This window comes from Solenopsis invicta, chromosome 10 (assembly GCF_016802725.1).
Source record: "Solenopsis invicta isolate M01_SB chromosome 10, UNIL_Sinv_3.0, whole genome shotgun sequence".
Classification (NCBI taxonomy): Eukaryota; Metazoa; Arthropoda; class Insecta; order Hymenoptera; family Formicidae; genus Solenopsis; species Solenopsis invicta.
This window is the reverse complement of record NC_052673.1, coordinates 8,855,018-8,880,729: the sequence shown is the minus strand read 5'-3', so window position 1 is coordinate 8,880,729 and position 25,712 is coordinate 8,855,018. Positions and strand designations below refer to the sequence as shown.

General features: G+C 30.3%; 3 protein-coding genes and 1 pseudogene across 9 annotated transcripts; all 4 read right to left on the bottom strand.

Annotated features, from left to right (window-relative positions):
- Positions 1-883: 883 nt before the first annotated feature.
- Positions 884-8,513, bottom strand: LOC105193025 (odorant receptor 13a). 5 transcript variants are annotated; one of them, XR_005575735.1, is made up of 8 exons: positions 8,015-8,513; positions 7,427-7,781; positions 6,875-7,105; positions 6,688-6,801; positions 5,469-5,624; positions 2,673-2,813; positions 2,027-2,253; positions 884-1,269 (listed from the first exon to the last, which is right to left on the bottom strand). XR_005575735.1 is itself a non-coding variant. In XM_039454485.1 (6 exons), exons 1-6 carry the CDS (start codon positions 8,362-8,364, stop codon positions 5,225-5,227), a joined length of 1,257 nt encoding a protein of 418 aa, XP_039310419.1. In that variant the 5' UTR covers positions 8,365-8,513; the 3' UTR covers positions 5,114-5,224. The 5 variants fall into 5 exon arrangements, 3 of the variants coding, with proteins under 3 accessions (XP_039310419.1, XP_039310418.1, XP_039310420.1); XR_005575734.1 differs by having other exon boundaries at positions 2,027-2,813; XM_039454485.1 differs by lacking the exons at positions 884-1,269; positions 2,027-2,253; positions 2,673-2,813 and adding an exon at positions 5,114-5,275.
- A 2,776-nt stretch (positions 8,514-11,289) lies between these two features.
- LOC105193016 (odorant receptor 4) lies at positions 11,290-17,151 on the bottom strand. Of its 3 annotated transcripts, none has more exons than XM_039454501.1 (6): positions 15,485-17,151; positions 15,074-15,419; positions 14,702-14,923; positions 14,167-14,286; positions 13,839-13,994; positions 11,290-11,632 (listed from the first exon to the last, which is right to left on the bottom strand). In XM_039454501.1, the coding sequence occupies exons 1-6, from the start codon at positions 15,736-15,738 to the stop codon at positions 11,609-11,611; spliced, it is 1,122 nt and encodes a 373-aa protein (XP_039310435.1). In that variant the 5' UTR covers positions 15,739-17,151; the 3' UTR covers positions 11,290-11,608. The 3 variants fall into 3 exon arrangements, with proteins under 3 accessions (XP_039310435.1, XP_011155639.3, XP_039310436.1); XM_011157337.3 differs by lacking the exon at positions 11,290-11,632 and adding an exon at positions 13,457-13,604; XM_039454502.1 differs by lacking the exons at positions 11,290-11,632; positions 14,702-14,923 and adding an exon at positions 13,457-13,604.
- Positions 17,152-18,617: 1,466 nt separating this feature from the next.
- On the bottom strand, positions 18,618-20,268 carry LOC113003940 (annotated as a pseudogene).
- Positions 20,269-20,424: 156 nt separating this feature from the next.
- Positions 20,425-23,865, bottom strand: LOC105193459 (odorant receptor 82a). The gene is made up of 6 exons (XM_011157913.3): positions 23,315-23,865; positions 22,488-22,821; positions 22,119-22,352; positions 21,948-22,061; positions 20,729-20,884; positions 20,425-20,669 (listed from the first exon to the last, which is right to left on the bottom strand). Exons 1-6 carry the CDS (start codon positions 23,569-23,571, stop codon positions 20,619-20,621), a joined length of 1,146 nt encoding a protein of 381 aa, XP_011156215.2. The 5' UTR covers positions 23,572-23,865; the 3' UTR covers positions 20,425-20,618.
- Positions 23,866-25,712: the final 1,847 nt, after the last annotated feature.

Sequence of the window (25,712 nt, the reverse complement as noted above, 5' to 3'; positions counted from 1 at the left end):
AATATCCTATAATTTCGTTAAAAGTCTATGTCGGAAGCAGATAATGTGTACTGCGACTATACTGTAAAGTAACAGAGACGGTGTATAGATAAAATTACGGAAGAAAAGAAGTTTTTTCGAGCATCAGTTCTTTTTTGCAGCCTCATTTCTTGAGTAATAATTCTGTCGACAAGCAACAAATGCCCATTGCGTTTCATATCAATCGTGAAAATTACGAGAAGCACGACAGTGCGCGTGATGGTAATTACGCATTAGGTATTCTAAGCGAACGGTATTAAATTGTGTGCTGTTCAACCTCTAGTTTTGAAAGAAATAAAGCGAGGGGAGAATACGCTCTTAAACTGTGCGTTTGAATCATGTAATGGCGAATAGTTTTTTTTAATAATTCAAAAAAATGTTGTACAACATTCGCTTATGGTTATGGAACCAAGTTTTCACAGTAAAAAATTTGCAAAGATAATGTAGACAGGTAGTTACAAATATCCGCAATGAAATGTATCTATTCAAACTATAGATACGTTTTTTTAATAAAGTTACGAAGAACTAAACGTACAACGCTTTCTGTACCTAGTCATATGTTTGTTTTGAGTAAGGACACACAATGAGTAATAATAAAAAAAAAAAATAAAACATTAATTGCATTTACATTTTAAATTTACACGTCAATAAATATATAAAGTTTACAAACTAATATTATTTCTAATAACATTTTAATTTTTTATTCTTTATCAATATTTAATATATTCAGGTTAGTAATCATACTACGTTTGCGAAAAACAAATAGTGTTTTGTATTTTACTAGCATTCTTACATAACATTATGTAAGGTTTGACATGAGATGTAATAAAATATTGCTTACAGGCAGATAGAGGAGACTAAATTAAGACAAAATGTCCTGTTTTATTTCACAATTTTTTCAATAGTTAACAAATTATTAATTTATAAAGACAACCAAATTCTCCTAGCCTACTGTTGAAGGTAAACGGCGAGGTACGACCACCGAGAATTGTTGCTACTCACGCAAGAAGATATTTGGTAGTGCACTTTGTGCGAATAGCACAATTATATTATAGTTACAATATATAGTATAAGCATACCTTTAAACATCTTTGCGCGTGCCTAGCAACGATAAACGCTGGGACGTCGTATCACATCGCACGTTTGCATTTGGAGGTCAGGTGAATACAAGACTTTCTGCTCAATTTAGTGCTATATTTGTTCGTATGCGATGTTACACCTAATGTCAGATACATGATGTTGCTTCATAATCTAAAAGAAATAAAAGTTAAGGAATTAATTTTTACCTATAAATTATATTCATGCACAAAAGACATGCTGCAGCAAACTTCAAAATTAACTATAGATTTTATAAAACAAAATAATAATGAGTTTATTAAAATAAAATTATTCTTGAGAAGTCAAGAGTGTAAAAGTTGAACGATTACATTCTCAAAAGTTTCAAATAACATATTCATTATTTTCTCCATTATAAATCTCCAGCCGCTTTAGATATTTCATTATATTATAAATATTATAACTTTATTCTAATTTAACAGTACAGTAAGGTAGCTCAAGACTAGTCAGATCAATTCTTCTTTATAAATAAAATGATAATGGCAAATATGCGTCGCGCATTTTTAGGGGCATTCTTAATGTTTAATAAATTTAACTAGAAAAATTATTGAACGCTAAGAATTACTTTTGATCGGTATTGCGATATTCATTATTTTAATTCATTGATAAAATAGTAATAAAGAACTAATTCTGTTTCATTAAGTTTTACTATAAATTCTTAATGTTTACATTTTTGGTTCAAATTTTATGTAAATAAATAATACGTAAACATAGTATTTCTTATTGCACAAAGAAATTAAGAAAAAAATTGTCCAATTCTGCCCAAAAGCGGATAACCAGTTTAAAAAAAATTATGTTTTATTACAAAATTTTATATTTATAGTTAACTGCTTCTGAATACTTATATTGCACTTAAAACATTCTATAGCGAAACAAATTATAAAGGCATTACATCAAAATATTTTATATCAAAAACAGCAACAGTTTTGAAATGGCAAGTCCTGTCGTATCTCCAGATTACTCATCAGACATTGCCTCTTTCGGTTAATATCTATTCAGATCTATAACACGGGTTATCTAGTGTGCACTTCGCGAAAGACGTGGTTGTCAGAAAATGGATCGATGAATGAATTGCCTCTAAAGATGATAATTTTCTCAGATACAGTATATATATGCTTCCTGAAAAGTTGAAAAAAGTAGTAAAAAATATTAGTAAATATTTTAATTAAGGTTCATTGTCTTATTTATTTTATTTTATTTTTTAGAGATTATTGAAAAATTGGGAAAACTTATATTACAATAATAATATTTGACAATAATGTTCACGGACATAATCAAGCCTCGATCACAAATTAATCTGTTATATACATTTTTAATAAAATATAGATGTAAAATACGAAAATTATCAAAGAACAATCCAATTACAATAGCCGGTAAATTTGAATTTAACATCACATATAAAAATAATATCATAAAGAGAAACTCGAACAAGTAATTGTTGAGTTTCAAGATGAAATTGCGTGTTTACAGGAACCCATTGTAAAGTATTACAGTTTTCAGTTAGAAATATAAAACAAATTCTCTTAGAAGTAACGTACCGTAGTGATTGCATTAAAACGAAAAACATTAAAATAGTTATGCCGTTTGATTTGCATAACGCACAAATCTTGAACAAGACTGATACACTCATGTCAATCATTTTCCACGGATTCTAATCCATTAGAATTTCATGATGAACTCTGTAATAAATTGTTTTAATTTGATAGATGCTATGATACTATTATTAAGATGTTAACATAATTTTAAATCGTTAAAAAAATTTGAATCATCTATGTCTATTAAAAAATTGAGAATTTGAGAATTATTAAATAGTATTTATAATAAAACTGTATAATAAATGCTATATACATGTTGTATTATATTATATGTAATATTATATGTAACGTACAATTATAATTTAATATGTATATTATGTAAATATTATATATATATGTTATTATAACATAATATAATTAATATAATTGTAAAATAATTTTAACACTAAAGTTAATTATTGTACATTGTAATTTGAAAATTTTAATGCAAAAGCAGAAGTGTAACATGTCTTTGTATGCGTGCTGCGTTACATATTACAAAGTACTAAACTGATTGCTTAATTACAATAGCGCTTACGCTTATAAGTTATAAAATATAAATCGTTGTTATTTTAAATTTTAATAAAAACTAAAAATAACATATGTACATTACAAGTTACCAAAGTAAAGATCAATCCATTTATAATAGCGATCGTCCATAGTTGTAACATTTTATGTATGAATACAGTTACAAAAGTAAGTTCAAATATCGGAGATTGTTGAATATCAAATGGAAATTGTATTTTTACAGGAAGCTGTCGTACAGTATCATTGTCATTCGCAGTTAAAAATATGAAACGAATTACATAGTCGCCTAGGAGGTAAAGTGTTGCAACTATCACATTAAAACTCAATAAAACGTTTGAAAAGAAATGCGATATATTAGCTTTGATTGTCATCATGTATAAATGTTGATCAACATTGATGCACTCGCACCAATCATTATGCATATCTTTTAAAATGTTATGAAAAACTCTGCAAAACGTTAATGCTTTGCTTTAATCAGATGGTTCAAATATAAGAGTATTTATTCTTCTAACTTGACAAAACTGATGTTGTACACTTTAACATTTAAATTAAAATTTAGATAATCATATTAATTTACTTCCTATTAAAGATAATCGGATTAAATATGTATGACAAAAAGTAGAAAGAACGATCTTATTTCTTGAACACACAATAATTTTAGTAAAATTGAAATAGTAAACAATATTTTTATATCTTACCGACGATGTAGCCACAGACTAGCCAATTTAATAAATGACAAACTGTAATCTAGGGTCACAACCAAACTATCAACAAGATTTGACAACTCACTCATCTTCAAGTGATGAAACACGTACAAATATTGGAAATACTGTACAATCAGCATGCTTAACATAAAACTCGCCCAGTAAATGATAGAATACGACACACCTGGCCAGAGGCCGAAAAATCGAAGACCAATTTTCAGCGCTGGGCTGACACTACTTGTAATTGTCATTTGTCAAGAATTTTGAAAATTTATTAAAAGTAATAATTAGTATTGGTACATTTGTTTGGTACTCTGGTTGAGAAGGAAATGAGAGAACAGCGTCAATTTCTCCGAGTTCATCCTCACACAACGTGTCCCCACGTCACTGCGTCACATCGGGCGAACACGGATCAATTGCAATTATATGTTGCGTACTATGACCAAAATTCGAGACACAACTCATTATCCGTAAACACCCTATAATTTTTATTAACAGTCTATGTTAGAAACACATGAAATGCATTTTACGATCATAATGTAACAAAGATGTTGTAGATAAAATTGTGAAAAAAAGAACAGTTTTATATACATGTTTTTTTTTGCAACTTTGCTACTTCACAATGCAGTTCCATCAACGAGAAATAAGTGTCCACTACGCTTCCTACCAACGGCAAAAATCATTAGATACGCGACAGAGCAATTGTATTACACATTAGATATTCGAAACAAATGAAATTAAATTGTATCCAGTTCAACTTCCGGTCTTTAAAGAAATAAATTGAGGGGAGAAAAAACTCTCGGGCAAAGGTTGAATCGTATAATGACGAGAAATTTCTTTAAATATTATAATTCAGGATATATTCCGTAATACTCGCTCATGGAGTAAGTTTCGGTAATAAAAAAAATTGCAATTTAAATCTAATGTAGACGTTATGTCAGATATATGCAATGAAAAACATCTATTCAAACGCTTTATAAGGTCTTTGAATAAAGATTCAATGCCTAAGCATTTGACGCACTTCATAATCATATATCTTTTAGGACTTTAAAGTTATTAATAATACAAAAAAATAAATTATATTTATGTTAAATATAATTTAATTTATTGGTAATTTATTTATTTAAAAATTTGTATTCAATAAGTATAAAGAGTTAAGAAATGATAATTACGTTGTTAGTAATATTCTTTAATCCTTTATTTGTTATCACATATGTTTTAACTTATTAAATTATATTAATTACACTACGAACTTAGTTAATGAGTAATACAATTTTATTGATATTAGTACATAGCATTCAAGACGGATACATATGATGCTGATGTTTTTATGATCTAAAAAAGGTTAAAAGATATTAAGTTTAGTTTACAAACATATTCACGCATAAAAGACACATGACACAGCAGATTTCAAAATTAATTGTAATATATTTTATAAAACATAATAATAATTAAATAAATAAAATAAATAAATTTAGAAATATAATTTTATATCTTTTAGTAGAATGACGAAAATTTGAAAGCTTACACTTGTAAAAGCTCCGAATGTCATATCTGTCATTTTTCCTGCCGTGATCGTCAGCCGCTTTTGAAATCTCATTATTATGAATATTATAATTTTACTCTGTTTAGATGGCATATCATACCACATCATCTCGTATGATGCATTGGCAATTAATTTACCCTAAAAATTTTGCAAAGAATTGTTACATAACATATTTATTTTTTATTTTCTGTCTCATTGCGTTTAATTCACTCAAAAGATTTCATTGTTTTCTAAAAAAAAAAGTCCAAACCATAGACTTTCTATAGCAATTTATTTTTCAAAAGTTAAATATTGTATTTTTTTAATACTGATCAAAACATGGCTTAGTTAAAAGAAACTGCTTAAATAGTTAAAGGAGTATATCATATCATAATACATACATTTATGATTTTTTAAAACGATGTGTTTAAAAGCAAGAATAATTTACACAATTTTTTATTGCAAATTTTATAGATTCAATTGTAGTGAGGATATTACTGATAATATTATTTTATGGTAGATCACGTTTGCAGCATAATTAAAAATAATTTATTTATATTTTTCCTTTAGTTATTACTCTCAGAATGCAATTTTAAACATGAAATTAATGCAACATAAACTCAGAAAGTTTACAAGATCGTAAAAGCCGTACAAGTTAAAATAAAAAACATAACATTAGGAGATCTAAATTAGTAACCTTATGCAATTTTTACATATTATTACACTACATGTTCCGTTTTGTGAAACAGCATAAAATATTTGTACAATACATAATGCGACGAAAAACAATTTCAATCAACAAAAAACTTTTTACGTTAAAATAAAAAATTTTTTAAATCCCATAAATTAATTAATTTATCATAATATTAACTTATTATAATATTAACTTATCATAATACAATTATTTATTTTTACAGATAATTCTTAGGACAGGAAGAGAAAAGTAAATGTAGCATTACTACCGACTGTCGACTCTTATTTTGCCTGATGCTCACTCTTGTTTCTTTTACTTAATTATTTTAAAATTTAAAAGAATATTTAAAATCTGCTATATTATCTGATAGAAAATACTTTCTACTTCGTAATTATGTTTCTAATGTGTCAATTTTAGTTTTATTTAAGAAGTACAATCCAGAAACAAAGTGATATGCCGGTACTAGCGACCTTTTTCTATATCTTGTTACAAAATTTTGTATTTACAGTTAATCACTTCTGAACTTACCTTATGGCTAAGATACTCTCCGGCAAAACAAATGACAAAGGCTTCCATTATTACACCAAAATAAGCAAAAATGGTTTTTACTAACGCGAAACCATTAGCTCCATTATGAATAAACTGGTTTTATAAATAACATAAAAATAAATAATATGTATGATTTTGGATACCATGCATGGATTACAATACTTACAAATGTAAAGGCAAATCCGAGGCTGCAAATAACTAAAGTATTCCAAAGAACTTGCATCAAAGCAATAAAGGAAAACAGTTTTTCGATATTGTCAGAAGCTGATATAATCCGGTTATGTCTCTCAATCAGCATTCCAAATGAAGGTACGGAAGTTTTAGAAAGAAGTGTATTTTCAGAGGTATTTTTGAATTTTTGACATATTATATCGATTTGTCCGCCTACGTGAAGCACCTAAAATAAATTTTAATTTTTATAAAAGTTCCAAATATTGAATATTTAAAAGATTCTTTTTTCAATAAAAAATGTGTTTCAAGTAACACGATATAATACGCGTAACATTTTTACATAAGAGTCAATTACTCAACTAAACACTTGATATTCACACTTCCAAATTTCTATCGCAGAAACGCGTTAACAGTACACATGAATCAAAATTCTGCAAGTAATTTAAAATGAGATTTTAATGCAATAATTAAAGTTATGATTTACCTAACAAATTACTGTCACACAAATTTAATAAAAAATAATTATAAATGAAAATGTGAGAATTACCAAAGTAAAGATCAATCCGTTTACAATACCGACTGTACTTGAATGTAAAATCACATGTAAGAGTAATATCGCAAAGACAAATTCAAACAATGGCGATTGTTGAGTTTCGTAGGGTAATTGCGTCTTAAAAGGCAACTGTCGTAAAGTATCATTGTAATCTTCAGTTAGAAACATGATATGAATTATGTAATTTCCTAAGAAGTAAAGTAACGTAGCAATTGCATTAAAGCTCAATATAGCGTTGCAACAAATATGCGATATATTAGCTTTTACTTGCATAACGTACAATTGCCAATCAACATTGATGCACTCGCGCCAATCGTTATCCATAGCAGTTAGGATTTCATGAAGGACTCTGTAATGTGTTGTTTTAATCCATCAAATGTTAAGATAAAAAACTTGCAATTTCCTTTGTGTAACCAATAATGTTTTATGTACGAATACTTGAATTGTAATTTAAGCGACGACATTAAATCATTCTTTTGTTACAGAAAATCCAAAACAATATGTATTAAAAAGCGGCAAAGTTTTGTTTCTCGAACAAAACAATTGAATCAAGTTGCAACATTACACAACACGAAATCTTACCTGCGATGTAACCACAGACTAATCAATTTAAAAATGGTCAGACTGTAATCTAGAGCTGCTGGCATACTGTCAACGAGATTCAAGAGCTCACTAAATTTAATATGATTAAATATATACAGGTACTGAAAGTACTGCATGACTATCATGCTTAACATAAAACTCGACCAATAGATAATAGAATACGATATTCCCGGCCACAGGCCGAGGAGTTGAAGCCCGATTTTCAGCGCCGGGCTGACAGTATTTGTGATTGTCATTCGCCAACAGTTTGTGAAACGTAAGGAAATGAAGATTAGTATTGACACATTCGGTACGCTGGTTTGAGGAGGAACTGAGAGTGCACTGTCCATTTCCTCAAGCGCATCGCGCGCATCCCCATGCGGTGCGTCCCCACTCGAGTGGATATGGATTAATCGTTATTATACGACGCATAGTATAATGACAAATGAAGACAGAACTCATTATTTGTATGAATATCCTATAATTTCGTTAAAAGTCTATGTCGGAAGCAGATAATGTGTACTGCGACTATACTGTAAAGTAACAGAGACGGTGTATAGATAAAATTACGGAAGAAAAGAAGTTTTCTCGAGCATCAGTTCTTTTTTGCAGCCTTATTTCTTGAGTAATAATTCTGTCGACAAGCAACAAATGCCCATTGCGTTTCATATCAATCGTGAAAATTACGAGAAGCACGACAGTGCGCGTGATGGTAATTACGCATTAGGGATTCTAAGCGAACGGTATTAAATTGTGTGCTGTTCAACCTCTAGTTTTGAAAAAAATAAAGCGAGGGGAGAATACGCTCTTAAACTGTGCGTTTGAATCATGTAATGACGAATAGTTTTTTTTAATAATTCAAAAAAATGTTGTACAACATTCGCTGATGGTTATGGAACCAAGTTTTCACAGTAAAAAATTTGAAAGATATTGTAGACAGGTAGTTACAAATATCCGCAATGAAATGTATCTATTCAAACTATAGATACGTCTTTTTATTAAATATACGAAGGCCTAAACGTACAACTCTTTCTGAATTTAATCATATGTTTGTTTTGAGTAAGGACACACAGTTAGTAATAATTAAAAAGAAATAAAACATTAATTGCATTTACATTTTAAATTTACACTTCAATAAATATATTAAGTTTACAAACTGATAATATTTTTAATAACATTTTAATTTTTTATTCTTTATCAATATTTAATTTATTCAGGTTAGTAATCATACTACGTTTACAAATAACAAATAGTATTTTTTATTTAATTAGCATTCTTACATAACATTCAACACGGATATAGTGTCTGACACGAGATGTAAACATAAAATATCGTTTATAGGCAGATAGAGAGGACTAAATTAAGACAAAAAGTTCTGTATTATTTTACAATTTTTTCAATAGTTGACGAATTATTAATTTATAGAGAAGTCAAGAGTGTAAAAGTTGAACGATTACATTCTCAAATGTTTCAAATAACATATTCATTATTTTCTCCATTATAAATCTCCAGCCGCTTTAGATATTTCATTATATTATAAATATTATAAATATTATTTATTCTAATTTGACAGTACAGTAAGGTAGCTCAAGACTAGTCAGATCAATTCTTCTTTATAAATAAAATGATAATGGCAAATATGCGTCGCGCATTTTTAGGGGCATTCTTAATGTTTAATAAATTCAACTAGAAAAATTATTGAACGCTAAGAATTACTTTTGATCGGTATTGCGATATTCATTATTTTAATTCATTGATAAAATAGTAATAAAGAACTAATTCTAGCTGTTTTATTAAGTTTTACTATAAATTCTTAATATTTACATTTTGAGTTCAAATTTTATGTAATTAAATAATACGTAAACATGGTATTTTTTATTGCACAAAAAAAATTAAAGAAATAAAATTGTCCAATTCTTCTCAAAAGCGAATTACCAGTTTAAAAGAAATTATGTTTTGTTACAAAGTTTTGTATTTATAGTTAACTGCTTCTGAATACTTATCTTGTACTTAAAATGTTCTATGGCAAAACGAATTATAAAGGTTTTACATCAAAATATTATATATCAAAAACAGCAACAGTTTTCACTAATGTGAAAACACTGGTTTCATTATTAATAAAATATTTCAATAAATAATTAAAATAAATGATACATACAATATTAATCACCAATGTTATCTCGGTGTATGTATTACAGTACGTGCAATTGTAATGACAAATCCCATACAGTAAGTAATGTATTCAAAATAATTTACATTAACAAAATAAACAAAAAATTTTCAATATTTTCGCAAAACAAAATAATTTTTTTTTATCTTTTAAAAATAAAAATAAAGGTACAATAAATATGTCAAACTTTATAAACTTTTGATTTACAATGGTAAATAATATTTAAATTGTAACTAAAATGATTTTTAATACCAATAAAATTAAGTTTAAATGAATTACAATATTAAAAGTAATGAACATAAACATTAAATTCAAAGTATACGCTTTAAAAGTAATACTAAGGTGGAATTTAATACATTAGTAAATGAATATTCATATACTGCATTTCTTTTCATTCATTACTTTTCATTTACGGTCTTGAACTAAGCTTCCTTTACATGTTAATTAAAAATCATTAAGAAATTTCTAACAGTAAAGGTTTAAGAAAAAAGATATTGAAAAAGAAATACTTTTTAATCCTTGACATATTTATTGATTTTTCTGCTTACGTAAAACGCCTAATATAAATTTTATTTCGTTGCTGTTAAAACGCCTAATAAAAATTTATTTTGTTGCTGTTAAAAAATTATGTTTTCTAAAAAACTTTTTATACAAATATGTACACATTACCACGTATAACAAAATTCAGCAAGTTATTTGAAATAAAATTTTAATATCAGATTGCAATATAAGTACTCCGGATTATAAATAATTAGCTATATGCATGCGTTCATGTAAAAATATGGAATAAATGATTTTCATTCTTCAAATGTTAAATATTCTACGTTGAAAGTGATATATAACAACAATTAGCACAATATTTCATGTGTCGTGCAATAAATTTTTTAAACATTCTGATGAGCTGCAGAATAGAGAAGTTTACAAATTTGCAGAAATAGTTTATCTTGCAGCTAATCAATAACGTCCAAGCGTGCAAGCTTATTGTACAATATCTGAAATATCAGGCTTATATATTACTGCAGCAACGTTTCTAATACATTTTAAAATGGAGTCAAAATGCATTTACTGCATTCCGTTTTTGATTAATAATAAAAAAAGACTGTTGCAGAAATAAAAAAATTATTTGTTTCAGATTTATAATAAGAACCCTATATCCACCAGCATACATAAGGAGTGATTTAAACGGTTTAGAAATGGTGATTTTAACGTGATTGGCAGATTTCACGTTCTTAAGCAGACGAAGCTCTGTTGGACTTAAAATGGCAAGTCCTGTCGAATTCATCAGATTACTCATCAGACATTGCCCCTTTTGGTTACTATCTATTCAGATCTATAACACGGGTTATCTGGTGTGCACTTCGCGAAAGACGTGGTTGTCAGAAAATGGATCGATGAATGAATTGCCTCTAAAGATGATAATTTTCTCAGATACAGTATATATATGCTTCCTGAAAAGTTGAAAAAAGTAGTAAAAAATATTAGTAAATATTTTAATTAAGGTTCATTGTCTTATTTATTTTATTTTATTTTTTAGAGATTATTGAAAAATTGGGAAAACTTATATTACAATAATAATATTTGACAATAATGTTCACGGACATAATCAAGCCTCGATCACAAATTAATCTGTTATATACATTTTTAATAAAATATAGATGTAAAATACGAAAATTATCAAAGAACAATCCAATTACAATAGCCGGCAAATTTGAATTTAACATCACATATAAAAATAATATCATAAAGAGAAACTCGAACAAGTAATTGTTGAGTTTCAAGATGAAATTGCGTGTTTACAGGAACCCATTGTAAAGTATTATAGTTTTCAGGTAGAAATATAAAACAAATTCTCTTAGAAGTAACGTACCGTAGTGATTGCATTAAAACGAAAAACATTAAAATAATTATGTCGTTTGATTTGCATAACGCACAAATATTGAACAAGACTGATACACTCATGTCAATCATTTTCCACGGCTTCTAATCCATTAGAATTTCATGATGAACTCTGTAATAAATTGTTTTAATTTGATAGATGCTATGATACTATTATTAAGATGTTAACATAATTTTAAATCGTTAAAAAAATTTGAATGATCTATGTGTATTAAAAAATTGAGAAATCCTGTTGTTTTGCAATACGATGATTTAACAAAATTAAAATATTAAGCAGCACGTCTTACCAACAATGTAGTCATGAACTAGCCAATTTAAAGAATACCGAACTGTAATCAATACATTTAAATTATCAATAAGATTTGACAATTTGCTGATCTTCAAGTGATCCAATATGTTTAAATACTAAAAGTGTTTAATTAATATGACTATAATACTCAACTAATTAACGGTAAAATATGGCATACTTGGCCAAAAACTAAAAAATCGAAGATTAATTTTTTGCTCTGGCTGACAGCACGTGTAACTGTTATTTGTCATAATCAATAATTATGACAATTTTAAGAAAATGATAAATAGTTTTAGTACATTTGTTTGGTACTATAGTTGTGAAGAAAATGAGATAGCTGTTTCTTCAACATTACAAGTCATTCTTACACGGTACATCCTCATTCGGGTGAACATGGATCAATCGCTATTTTACGTTACATATAATAATAAATCGAGGCGAATAAAATAATCGGATATGATAATTTATTTTGATTATAAAATAATAAAAATATGACGTAACAAAAATATGACAAATAATTTATTACACGTCAGTTATTTTACAATTTTGTCTCTTTGTTAATGCACTTTTGCATTGACAAAATATAAATTTCCACTTCTTTATCTGCATAGCTTAATGGAACAATCGTAATTACGCTTTATCTTAAGCAAATAAACTAAATTGTTTGCAGTTTGTTTACGAGTAATTTATTGTTATGATTCACATGAGTGCTATATATACATATGTCTCTTCTACGAGTGATTTGAAATACTACTTCTGATGAGACTGAAAAGACTGAAAATATTAAATACAATGAAATTGAATACAAGACTGCAAAATAAATTACTGTGTCAATACTGAGGTAAAGAAAAAGCAGCTCAAAAAATTTTTAAATGTAACTAAAAATATAATGTAACAGAAAAGTAAATAAAGCTTTGATATACAACCTTATTGCAGCCCAATGCATTTTTTAATAACGAGTGATTTAATCATATAACATATTTCTATTTGTCGCATAAAAATATTGACACAAATGCTTTGTTAAATCACAATTTCTCCTTTCAGTTCCGCCTTTTTCAGCATTTTCAACAAATTATATCAAAACAAGTTTAATCAGTTAATAATTTTTATTTGTTTGACGAATACTTTTACACATAGTTAATTAACCAATAAATCTAATTATTCAGGATAAGTAGATTCGAGTTTCAATACATTGCGTGCAATACCGACATGTATGACGCCGAGGCTTTCATGACCTGAAAAAGTTTATTCTTGTACAAACAACAACAAAAAGCATAAAAATGAATATTCTCCAAAATACAAATATTAATATAACATCTGCAAGAGCACAGTTTCAATAATATTGCATCTAATTGTGCAATACTCATTCGTTATCTGATTTTGGATCATTTATTCACTATGTACCTAAATGACATTAGTCAGACGTCACACTAAAAGAAAAGGAATTTTTCAAATGATAAAAATCTTACCGTCGTAAAACCTTCCAAAGTCAGATCCATAACTTTCCCAGCTGTGATCGTCAATCGTTTTTGAGATCTGATGATTATCAGTAATAAAATTCGGCATTCGCTAATGGACAGATCATACCAAATGGTATCGTATGCCGCATCGCTGATGGACTTGCTCTGAGAAAGAAGAAAAATTTATTAAAATGTTGACATGCAGTAAAATGGGCGTGCAAGAAGCATAATCATATAACAGTTTCGCTCTTAAATTATAAAATAAAAAAATACTTTTATGCGGCATTAGAGAAAAGTATTCACATTCAGAAGCCACTTAAAAACAAAAGGATCTAACCTTAGTACTCAGATACTCGCCAGCGAAACAGAAAACAAAGGCTTCTAATGTAACAGCGATATACGGAATGATGGATTGAATTAATAATCCAGATTTACCCTCCACACCCGTGCCTAGAGACTGCGTAATAACGTGTTAGATTATGTTAATCAGGAGTAAGTCGTAATATCTCGTGCACGTTCGTGCTTTTAATTATTGGGTCGGCATTATGCTCGATATGTAACGCCGTAAGAACGTAATCCCAGTGTCAAGGAAATGAGATATATAACGCATTATTCTGAGAGAAACGATATTATAACTACACAATTATTTCACGAGTTTTCTCTTCTTCCCGCTCCCACCAATCTTTCTCAAGTTAGAATTATTCTGAACAAATTAAATGTTGTCATTTGTTTCATTATTTTTCAAACTTTTCAGTTGTAAAGTAAACAAATGAACAAATATCACGTCGATGTTGAATAGCACGGTTTAACGGAAGATTTGCACATCACGTAATTTCTGCATTAGATGCATTAGATAAAACGTTCTTACTCACTATCATGATCATGATTCCTATGGAACAGATCACTACGGTGTTCCATACGAACTGTATTAGTGCAACGAATGAGAAGAAATTGTCGATATTGTTCGACAGGGATATGATCCTCTGATGTCTCACGATGAGCGATCTTATGGCATACAGATGAGGTTTTTGCGTGGTGGAAATTTCTCTTAGTCCTTGACACATGATATCGATCTGTCCGCTTACGTGAAGCACCTCGAAATAAGAACTGAAGGTTTGAGATACGTTCGCGACGATTTAAGAGATGCGCTATTTAATTTGACCGAAACGAGCTCGTGCGATGAAACTAATGCTTACTTCATTGACCATCTAACGACCTTAAACGTTCTCATTTCTTTAACTTACCAATGTCAAGATCAAAGAATTCAGCAGCGCGATCACGGTAGCCGTTTCCCACACATGAAGAAACAATCCCAGAACGATGAGCTCGAAGATCGGCGAGTCGGTGGCTGCGTCGAACGGAAACTGGACCTGCATGGGAAACTCCCGAAGATCCCCGTTCTTGGAGATCGTACGGTGGCTCAGGAAGCTACCGATGAAATAAAAAAAGGTGGACAAAGTGTTGAGAACTAGCATGACGTTGGAGCACCGATGCGCTAGATTGGCCTTGCTCGTCATCACGTATACATGCGAATCCGTGGAGCAGTCGTTCCAGTCGTCGTTCATCGCACTCAAAATATCCGAAAATATTCTGAAACCGATCACTTCCGCACAATGTCTCGAAATCACGAGAGAGCCAGTATTCGTGAATCTTACCGACGATTATGCCATAGGCTTAGAAGCTTCAGAAACGTCAGGGTGTAATCAAGAGTAACGCTCAGGCCGTCCATTAGCTTAGAGAAATTATTCGTGCCCAATTGGGCGAAAAAATATAAATACTGAAAGTATTGCATGACGACGATGGTGATCATGTAAAAGAGCCAGAAGAATGTTTTACACGAAGAGTCAGGCCACATGCCGATCATGCGCAGACCGAGCTTCAACGAGGGACTTATAGTGCTTGTCAACATAGCGTCTTGTAGATTCACATCAAAACGTCACTTGGTTGAACCGCTCGCGCCGTCTTGTTCGGAAATGAATCGGCTATCGGTGAAAGAGCCGCGTGGAAAATACGAGAACGAGGTCTTTAAACTCTTGTACATTTCCCCTCGCGCATAGTTAGCAATTTCGCAGAGAGCAAAACTACCCCCTAGAAAAAATACGGGGTAGCGTGAGCATCGATCAATTGTAATCATGTACCTTGCAGTATGACAACAGGCACGAAATAATGAACTGAATTGCGATGACAAGCGTTTACAAGTTTTTTCTTGTGATTAAAAAAGATGTACACGTGGAAAATATGAGCTGACTAGTGGACTAGCAAGATAAACGCAGTAACATGAAACAGTGATGTACAATTTTCTTTAAAAACGCATGAACATGACTCTTTAGTACGAAAAAACAAATAAGTACGCTTTTGCCATTAGAAAAAGCACTCATTATAGATAAATATAAAAATTAAATTTGAAAAGAGCGACTGATTGATACAGATAACATATACGTTATCTGTATCAATCAGTGGCCGTAATCGGTAACATTAATGAAAATATTAATTTGTTGAATATTATCTTGTCATTTGCGAAAAAGAAAATATCGTTCCACACCGAGAAATTAAACGGGAATTATAATTTTTAGTCCAAAGTCTACTTTGTAAACAAAGTAGATTATGCAACGACTAAGTATACTATAAGTAATTACATATAGTATATACACTTTTTAAATATTATATCGTTATTAAATCTTCTACGCTCTGTTTAAAAAGTTTTTATAAAATTATGCTTCGCTAAATAATGACGTTTAAAACACGCAATATTTATTGTCAATAGAATATTTTGCAACCAAAATTTATCGCGAAAGATTTACATTTATCTTATCTTACAACTTAAGCCTTAAAAAGAATACAGAGAGTTCATGTAAATAAACAATTTTTTTATACTTATTTCTGATGCGCATCAATTACCGTAATTAGCCACCTTTCTTTTCACTTTTGTTTGTAATGTTCGTGAGTCCATTATGTTATACTTTAAATGAACAGCGATTGTTGAAGATAAAAAAAACTACACGATTATAATAATTATTTGTTTCTATTAGTTTTCTTTCTACAAATGTACATTATTGTTCCACTTGTGATAATTTGAGGATATACATATGACTAACATAAATTGATTCAAGTTTCAATACATTGCGTTTAAAACTGAAATGTACGAGGCAGAAGCTGTCATGACCTAAAAGAATCGCGCAGAAAGGAACACTAACGCGAATAATTATTTCAAAGTCGATATCTCTCAATACGATATACATATTAATAAATTTTTCAAACACATTAAAAATATTGTATGATATTGAAACTCGTAACAATTATAATAACAATATATTATTTAAAAAAAGAAATTTTAAGCAAGGAACTTACGGTGGTGAAACCTTCCAGTGGTAAGTCCATGACTTTACCAGCAGTAATTGTCAATCGTTTTTGCGATCTGAGGATCACGAATAACAAAATTCGGCATTCGCTGGTAAGCAAATCGTATAAAATCATTTTATACGTTGCACCGTCAACAGCTTTGCTCTGAAAAAGAGAGAAAAATTTTTAATCATTTATTATTTGGTATATGCAATTATAGCATAAAACATAAAAATCTCTATTTGGATAAACGCGATTACAATACAATCGTACACTTCATAAATAAACTATCAAAATATCAAGTTTGTTTTGTACGATACTTGGTACTTGTTTTCAGCAGTTGATTTATCTGTATATCGACTCATTGTAGCAACAAAAAGAAACTGATAAAAACAAAAATAATCTGCTTACCTTGGTGCTTAAATACTCGTCGGAGAAACAAAAAACAGAAGCTTCTACAGTTACTGCGAGGAATGGAATAATAAATTGTATCAATATTTACTCGTTATATTCATACTTAAAGATTGGAACATGATACAATGTTTCTAAATAATATGAGATAATACCAATATTGGATAAATTTCAGCATAAAAATACATCTTCAGAGAAAATACTATATTGAATAAACTGATCTATCTCTCTCGAATACTGCGCATAGTATCTTTAATTGAACATAACTAACATAATCATAATTACGTATATTTTCAGAATTTATATAACATTAAATGAAAAAAGTATATGTATTATATATAAATATATTATTGTTCTTTTTTTAGGTTCTAGAAACACAACGGACAGTTTGTAGCTGAAGTATAGTTACTCATTATCACGACCACGAATCCAATGGCGCAAATAACAAAAGTGTTCCACAAGAATTGTACCAAAGCAACAAATAAAAAGTAATTTTTTATGTTTTTCGACGATATGATCTTTTGGTATCTCGCGACGAGCGATCTGGTGGATACCGAACTAGGTTTAGACATAAAACGAATCTCTTTTAACTCTTGACACATGATATCGATTTGTCCGCTTACGTGAAGTACCTTGAAAAGTTTCAAACGGAATTCGACAAAAAAAAAGAACGATGGCACTTTAGGGCCAAAATTTGCCCATAACGGGGAACGTGTGAATTTGGTATATTTTTATGTTTTTGGGTCTGTTGAATTCGAATATAAAATTTAAAATTGTCCAAAGTGCAGGGAACTTTATGAAAATACGATATTTCTACACAAAAACCTAGTTTTGCGATACATGTTTTCTAGTAATAATTTTGAACTCAAAGACCTCTTTTTTTATGAATTTCTTTAAAAATGGATCTTTTAAATCACTATATACTTTATAATTATGCATACACACATATTCATATACACACAAATATATATATATATGTCTATATGTACATAGATACATACAGGGTATCCTATTGTATTTTTATTTTCTTTTTTTTATATTTTTTATGTTCTTTTTTTATATTTTTTTATATTTTTTTAAATATTTTTATATTTTTTATATATTTTTATTATATTTTATTTTCTTTTTTTCTTCTTTTTTTTGGGCGTGCGCGTGCATGCGAATATATGATATTGTGATTTAAAAAACCCATTTTTAAAGAAATTCATAAAAAAAAGGACTTTGAGTTCAAAATAACTATTAGAAAACATGTGTCGCAAAACTAGGTTTTTGTGTAGAAATATCGTATTTTCATAAAGTTCCCTGCACTTTGGACAATTTTAAATTTTACATTCGAATTCAGCAGACCCAAAAACATTAAAATATATCAAATTTACAGGTTCCCGGTTATGGGCAAATTTCGGCCCTAAAGTGCCATCGTTTTTTAACCAAAACTTTAATTAATCCGCTAGGAAAAATTTTAAATTTCAAAACGTTAATTCTACGTATCATTTATCTACATTTACAACCGCTTCTGTTTCTTGACTTACTAATATTAAGATTAAAGCATTCAGCATCGCTATAACGGTCGAAGTTTCTAAAACGTGAAAAAACAAGCCCACGTCGACGAACTCGTAGATGGGCGTTTCTTGAACATTGAACGGAAAATGTACTTGTATCGGAAACTCGCGCATCTGTCCGTTTTTAGAAAGCTTACGTTCACGAACGTAGTTTTCAATAAAATAGTAATGTAATGATAGCGTTGATGGATATCATGACGTTGGAGCAACGGTACGCCAAATTTGCCTTGTCCACCATAACGCATTCATGAAATTCGGTCCCGCACTCTTTCCAATCGTCGTCCATCGCGATCAAAATATCCGTAAATATCCTACAATCATCATTTTGTGTCTCTTAGATTGCTCAGAAAGAAATAAAGCATCAAAATCGGAAAATTATTTATTCCGAGCGATCGCTAGTCTTTAACCTTACCGACGATTAAACCATAGGCTGATTAACTTAGATGTCGTCAGAATGTAATCCAGGGTAAGAGCCCAGACCATCCATCAGCTTGGTCAAGTTGTTGAAATCGAGATGCGCGTAGACGTAGGAGTACCGAAAGTATTATATTACGACAAGGGTCATCGTGTAAAAAAGCCAACAGAGCGTGCTGTAAGAGGCGCCGGGCCATATGCCGATCAAACCGAGACCGATCCTCAACAAGGGGCTTATAGTACTTCTCAACATCGTAGCATGTAACGACATACTGAATCATCTCACTCCAAGAAACCGTACACGTCGTTCCCTTTCAACGAGATGAATAACGACTGTACGAGACGCAATGTCGCGAAGAAAATACGGCAGTCGAGTCTTTCGATATCTAGCCCCGTGATGTACTCCCCCTCCACGGCTTTACAGAGGAGTTAGAGCAATTTTGCAGAATAAAACTGCTACATTTGTACACGAGCAACGGTTAATTGCAATTACACACTTTGCAGAATAAATTGCTCGACAAAACATGTTAAATTGCTGTGATAAATCAACGATTGCGAACTTTGGCGCGTAAAAACGAGATACACGCGTACCTATGCGCGAATAATCGTTTTTAAAAAGGCAAAAACGCAGACAATCGCCGTTCTCGATGATCTCTCTTCAAAAATGTTAAAAAAAAAGAAATGTTCCCGACAGATCTGAAAACTAAATATTTTTTTAGCTATAATATAATTCATGCGAACAATGTAAAACATTGCTTAAATAAAAGGATATTTACTGATGAATATTCATTCAACAGATGTTCAACAAAAAGAAAACGAGATATCACAGATAAGAAAAGTAGGACGTAGACTGCGCATAAAATACAGAGAGATAATAAGGAGATAAATTTATTACATCTTTCTACGAATAAGATTCCGATGTTAACATTTAACATATTAAAATATATATGTTCATTCTGTCATAGAATTTAATCTTGTCGCGTCTGCTGAAAAAGTTAGCAACGGGGAGTATATCACTGACGCGGAGAGTTTATTAAAACTATGGACAGATGATGCTTTCTCCGAATTAATACATAGCATGCAATACTGACATGTAGGACGCAGAAACTCTCATGACCTAAAAAATGATATTGGTTAAAAGACTCGAGAAATGAGAAAATGTCTAATACGTCTTACGCTCATAAATCCATCCAGAGTGAGATCAAAAATTTTTCCCGCGGTGATTGTCAACCGCTTTTGCGATCTCATCATTATTAACAATAAAGCTCGACAGTCGGATGGCATCAAGTTGTACCAAAGCGACTCATATACTGCGTCGCTAATCGATTTACTCTAAAAATTGATCCAAAATCAAAACATATAAATATTGTAAGTCAATGATTTAAATATTAATTATCCAATATTATACCTTCTGCTCAAAAAGTACCCGGAATTGTTAAATAAAATACACAAATTAATATCAAATTTATTTTGTTTGTATTTATTTGTCCACTTCAAAATAATCTGCATTCCTTATCATTTTTAAAAACTTTTTTCGTAAGTCAATAAGAAAATGGCCTTCAGCTTTTCCAGTATATCTTCTTTTACAGCCTGTCGTATTAAAACGTTTTTCATCAAGTGGTAACTTAAATTTTGAGAACAGAAAAAAGTTGGAAGAGATCAAATCTGGCGAATATGATAATTGTTAAGTGTTGAGGCCAGAAAGTTGCGTATCAGCATCGATGTATGAGATGGTACATTATAATGGTGCAAAATCCATAAATTATTTTTTTACAAATCTTATCTGTTTTTTGCAGATCACGTTACACAAATTCTTTATAACTCTTAAATAGTATATTTTATTAATTGTTTGACCGAGCGGCGAAAAGAAATTTTGATTTTGTTTCAAACGCTTAGTTTAAATAAACAATTTTGGATACTTTTTGAGCAAAGGGCACATCAAATAATAATTGTTAACAAACTGTGTATAATATAATAGAATTAATTATGCATAATGGTCATGTAACATTAATTATATAATAATAATTCTAATAGTTATTCTTGTTTCAATTAACCGTAGAATATTATTCATATTTTTCTCAACAATCACACAATAAAAAACATTGTTAATACTTTTTGTATTTACTTTAAGTTGTATTAGGTATTAGAATAACTAAATTAACACTCTTTTAGTGTTAACAAAATTCATCAAAATTAAGTTATTATTTTAAATTAACAAAATACACTGTCAAAAACTAACAAAACTGTACTAAACTTGAATTAGTACTTGCATAAAAATTCACCCACAGTGGCATTCTACGGTTAATTCATTACTATTTGCGGTTTTGAAACAAATGCGAAGAAATATGTAATCATTCATATATTTTGCACATACGAAACACTTCTTTACCCTCACCTTGAAGCTTAAGAACTCCCCTGCGTAGCAAAACACGAACACTTCTAATGTTTTTGCAATGTAAAGGAACGTCGACTTTGTTAAAACCATTGCTCCTTTTTTACTACTGAGTGCCTGCGGAAGGAGGCAAATTATCAATTAGAAGATTGGATATCAATCGGTCTCGCTTACAAGTACGATCATGAAGCCAGAGCAGCAGATGATTAAAGTATTCCACAGGAGTTGGAGCAGCGCAATGGACGAAAATAGATTTTCGATGTCGTTCGACAAACTAATAATCTTTCGGTGTCGGTGAATGAGATCACTGAATAAAGTTACAGATGTACCGAGTCCGTCATCGTTACTACAATGCAATTCCATTACGACTCGCCGCAAGATATCGACCTGACCACCCATGTGAATAACCTACGAATATAAAACACTTGACATTTTCTAAACTAATGTAAAAAAAAATTCTTTTTTCTACAATTACAGAGCGTTTTTACATTTAAAATCGCAAACAACGATTTTAAGATTTATAATAAATCGTTATGTACTTACCAATGAGGCAAGCAACGCGTTTACCATACCAGCCATAGAAGCTGTCGACATTATATAGAACATTTGTCCGGCAAGGATAAACTCGAAAATCGGTGACTCTAGGGCCGCGAAAGGAAACTGCATTTTTACTGGGAGATCTCGGGAAACGTTGCTGTTCATCATTCGAATTATGTAAAGACCGATTGATAAGAAAAAGCCTGCTAATACGTGAATGCCGATTAGCACGAGGGAACATCGACGCGACTGATCCGCGACTGTCATCATGATGGAAGAATCGTTGATAATGCATTCCCTCCAATCTCTATCCATTGCTGCCAAAATATTATAGAATATCCTGCAGAGATTGTAGCCTTTTTTCAAAACTGTACGCGTTAATCAGTTTCATTACAAAGAAAAGAAGCTTTAAAGTACTTAAATACATAATTCTATATTTTTTTAATACAACAAATATTGTCTTCAGTAATGAGTTTTTCTTATGTAACTGCATTAAACGTAAAGTTTTCGTTAATTCTACGTCACAAAGTATACACGGCTTATCATACGTTTCAAAAAATTTCCTGACAGTAAATAACAAAAAATTCAAGCAGAATTTATATTCTAACGTTTCGTTGAATTGATATAATAAAAATTCTATTTGATACAATCACACAATAAATATCAACATTGAGATCAAGTTATGATCGACAAGACATTTCGATTGTTTATAAATTCTATTTTTCTTTTCTTTTCTCGCAGTTCTCTCTCTCTTTTTCTACCTTTATCTCTTTTATAACTATAGTCTTCGATGTCATTTCTCTTCAATCGGATGTTAAAACTGAGAACCTTACCTCCGATTCCAAAACAGGCAAACCAGCTTAAGGAGAACGAGCGTGTTCGCCAGGGCAAGACCCAGACAATCCGTTAGAATTATAAGATTGTTTACGTCAAAACGCGCGACAACGTATGAATATTGATAATACTGCGCTACCACTATCAATGTCATGTACATGGACCAATAGAGATTCGAATAAGCCGATTCCGGCCACATGCCGATGAAACGAAGACCGATCTCGACCGGAAGGCTAATGGTACTCGCGCGTTTCATCGCTTTTTCAGAACTATTGAGCGGTAGAAATTGACGGTCACGTCAACGCATGAAAAACATACACAGTTGTATGCTTCGCGTGATGACGGTAAAAGTACAATACTGAATAACGAAGCAAAAGCGATGAAGCGCAGGCAGCAACGATCAATTGTAATTGTACCATGTCGCATTAATTCTTGGAAGCTCGCGGGTATTAAAAGCAAAAATGATGCCGGCTCCCCTTCTGTGGCACTGAACAATTTAGTAGTTGCATGATGACACATAATTGCTTTAAAAGTGAATTTCTAAGCTCGATTTCGCTTTCAGCTATAACCGATAGAAAAAAATAATTACACAAATGTTAATGTTTACGGGACTTAAATGTAAACAGAAAGAGAAAAACGGACAATTTATTATAGTAAAATTCTGATATCTGAGAAGAGGACGGCTGATCTTGCTATTTTTATTTTTCCCCTTACTTATGTACTCGCTTATATTTTGTTCCGCTTCTGTTCTATGTTTTCTTTTACAACCAAAGATACTTCCAGACCACAATCAGACAGTAGAGAAACCAGGCAGGAAAAGCGAGCTTGCCAGCAATGTAAAAATGTAAGTATTCGTCAGTGACATAAAGTATATTAATTAAAAGTTGTAAACAGACTTGGGTAGTAATTAGTTAAAATGTTAAAAGTTAAATAAAAAGTTAATAACTTTTAATAATTTTTAGTTAATTTTAAATTCACTAACTTTTAACTTCTACTAGTTATTTTTAAATCTTTAATGTATCAACTTTTATCTACGTTAATTTTTTTATCTCGGTAAATGTCAATATTTGGATTTTCTATGAAATCTTGAACATTAAGCACAATTAATTTAGAAAATGCTTAATGAACGTGATGCTAGCAATGTCCAAATATTAATAATAAATAAATTCTGATACGATTATGTATCATGTTACTAATAATTTTTTTACGTAAATTGGATTGGAATAAATTTGATGTCTCAATATTATTATGAAACACAATTTATTAACATGTTTATAAGTACTTAAACACCTTCAATCTCATTGTCAGTAATCCGTTTGATTATAATTTTCCAAGTTCGAAAAATGAAAATGTGTTTGATCGCGTTAGTGACAGACAATCGATTCTACACGCGTTTGCTCAAAATTGTTATGCTGAGACGAGTGCCGTTTTCCAATCTTATTTCCGAGAAGTTACGTTATTTTCTCCTTCGAAACGTGTCCTTACCGAAAATTCGTTTGCCGTTCATTTTTGATAATTTGTTATATCTGTATAATTCCATCAAATGCATATAAACATTGTTACGGCCTGCGTGTCACAATTATGATTCTATTGTGATTCCTGTCATGATATAGCAGTTATTAAATGTTCTTGGTGCACAAAATCAAAGTGTATATGGCATTTCTTTGACGCCACAAATTTTGGGCGTCCTCATTATTATATAGATTTCCTGCAGTCAATCAATAAAATTAAATATCTAATAAAGTCTATAAAAAATATAATAATACAAAAAAACCTAAACAATCTTATAGTTAATAAAATAGAAAAAAATATTAACAATAGATACCATAAAGTGAATATGAATGGGGCGAGTGTATAGCGATATATATAGGTATTTTTAGTTTATTTCTGAAAAATGTGCCTTTGGACTACAACTTTATTATACATATTTAAATTTGTTGTTAAATATGTTTAGAAGTTTTGATATAAAATAACTTTTAAATTTTTCAAAAATTTAGAAAAGAGGGGAATTTTCAGAAAAATAACATTTTCAAAAAATCTGAGTGAACTGTTATAAAGTACATAGAAAGCCATAAAACTTTTATTTAAAACTTTTTTATATATTTTTTACCGTTTCGACGGTATTATCTCAGAAATTAAAAAATCGATCTTCTTCAAAAGCGTGTTTCACCCCCTTAACGATTATATGAGCCTGCAACAAAACATGTCCCATATTTTTATTTGTACTACAACATATTGAAGATTTATGAAAATCGAAGGAAGACAGTTCCAATGGCGCACGGACGGGTGCGCGTTATGGAATGGTTTTTAATTATTTTTGGAAAATGAAAATATCACAACATAGCTTTATTATATACCCTTGAATTTGTAATAAAATAAGCTTTATTTTGCTTATAA

Excerpts from the sequence above, each read along its gene's own strand:
- LOC105193025 (XM_039454484.1), bottom strand. The coding sequence starts at position 8,364 with ATGGACAGTGCACTCTCAGTTCCTCCTCAAACCAGCGTACCGAATGTG. Across the intron at positions 7,782-8,014 it reads AGTCTGTGGTTACATCGCAG|AGTCCTTCATGAAATCCTAA; the intron begins GTAAGATTTCGT and ends AACACATTACAG. Across the intron at positions 5,625-6,687 it reads GAGAGTATCTTAGCCATAAG|GGTAAATTAATTGCCAATGC; the intron begins GTAAGTTCAGAA and ends CAAAATTTTTAG.
- LOC105193459 (XM_011157913.3), bottom strand. The coding sequence starts at position 23,571 with ATGAAACGCGCGAGTACCATTAGCCTTCCGGTCGAGATCGGTCTTCGT. Across the intron at positions 22,353-22,487 it reads ACGCGTTGCTTGCCTCATTG|GTTATTCACATGGGTGGTCA; the intron begins GTAAGTACATAA and ends TTATATTCGTAG. Across the intron at positions 22,062-22,118 it reads CTGGCTTCATGATCGTACTT|GCACTCAGTAGTAAAAAAGG; the intron begins GTAAGCGAGACC and ends CTCCTTCCGCAG.
- LOC105193016 (XM_011157337.3), bottom strand. The coding sequence starts at position 15,738 with ATGTTGACAAGCACTATAAGTCCCTCGTTGAAGCTCGGTCTGCGCATG. Across the intron at positions 15,420-15,484 it reads AGCCTATGGCATAATCGTCG|AATATTTTCGGATATTTTGA; the intron begins GTAAGATTCACG and ends GATCGGTTTCAG. Across the intron at positions 14,287-14,701 it reads TAGGAATCATGATCATGATA|TCTCTAGGCACGGGTGTGGA; the intron begins GTGAGTAAGAAC and ends GTTATTACGCAG.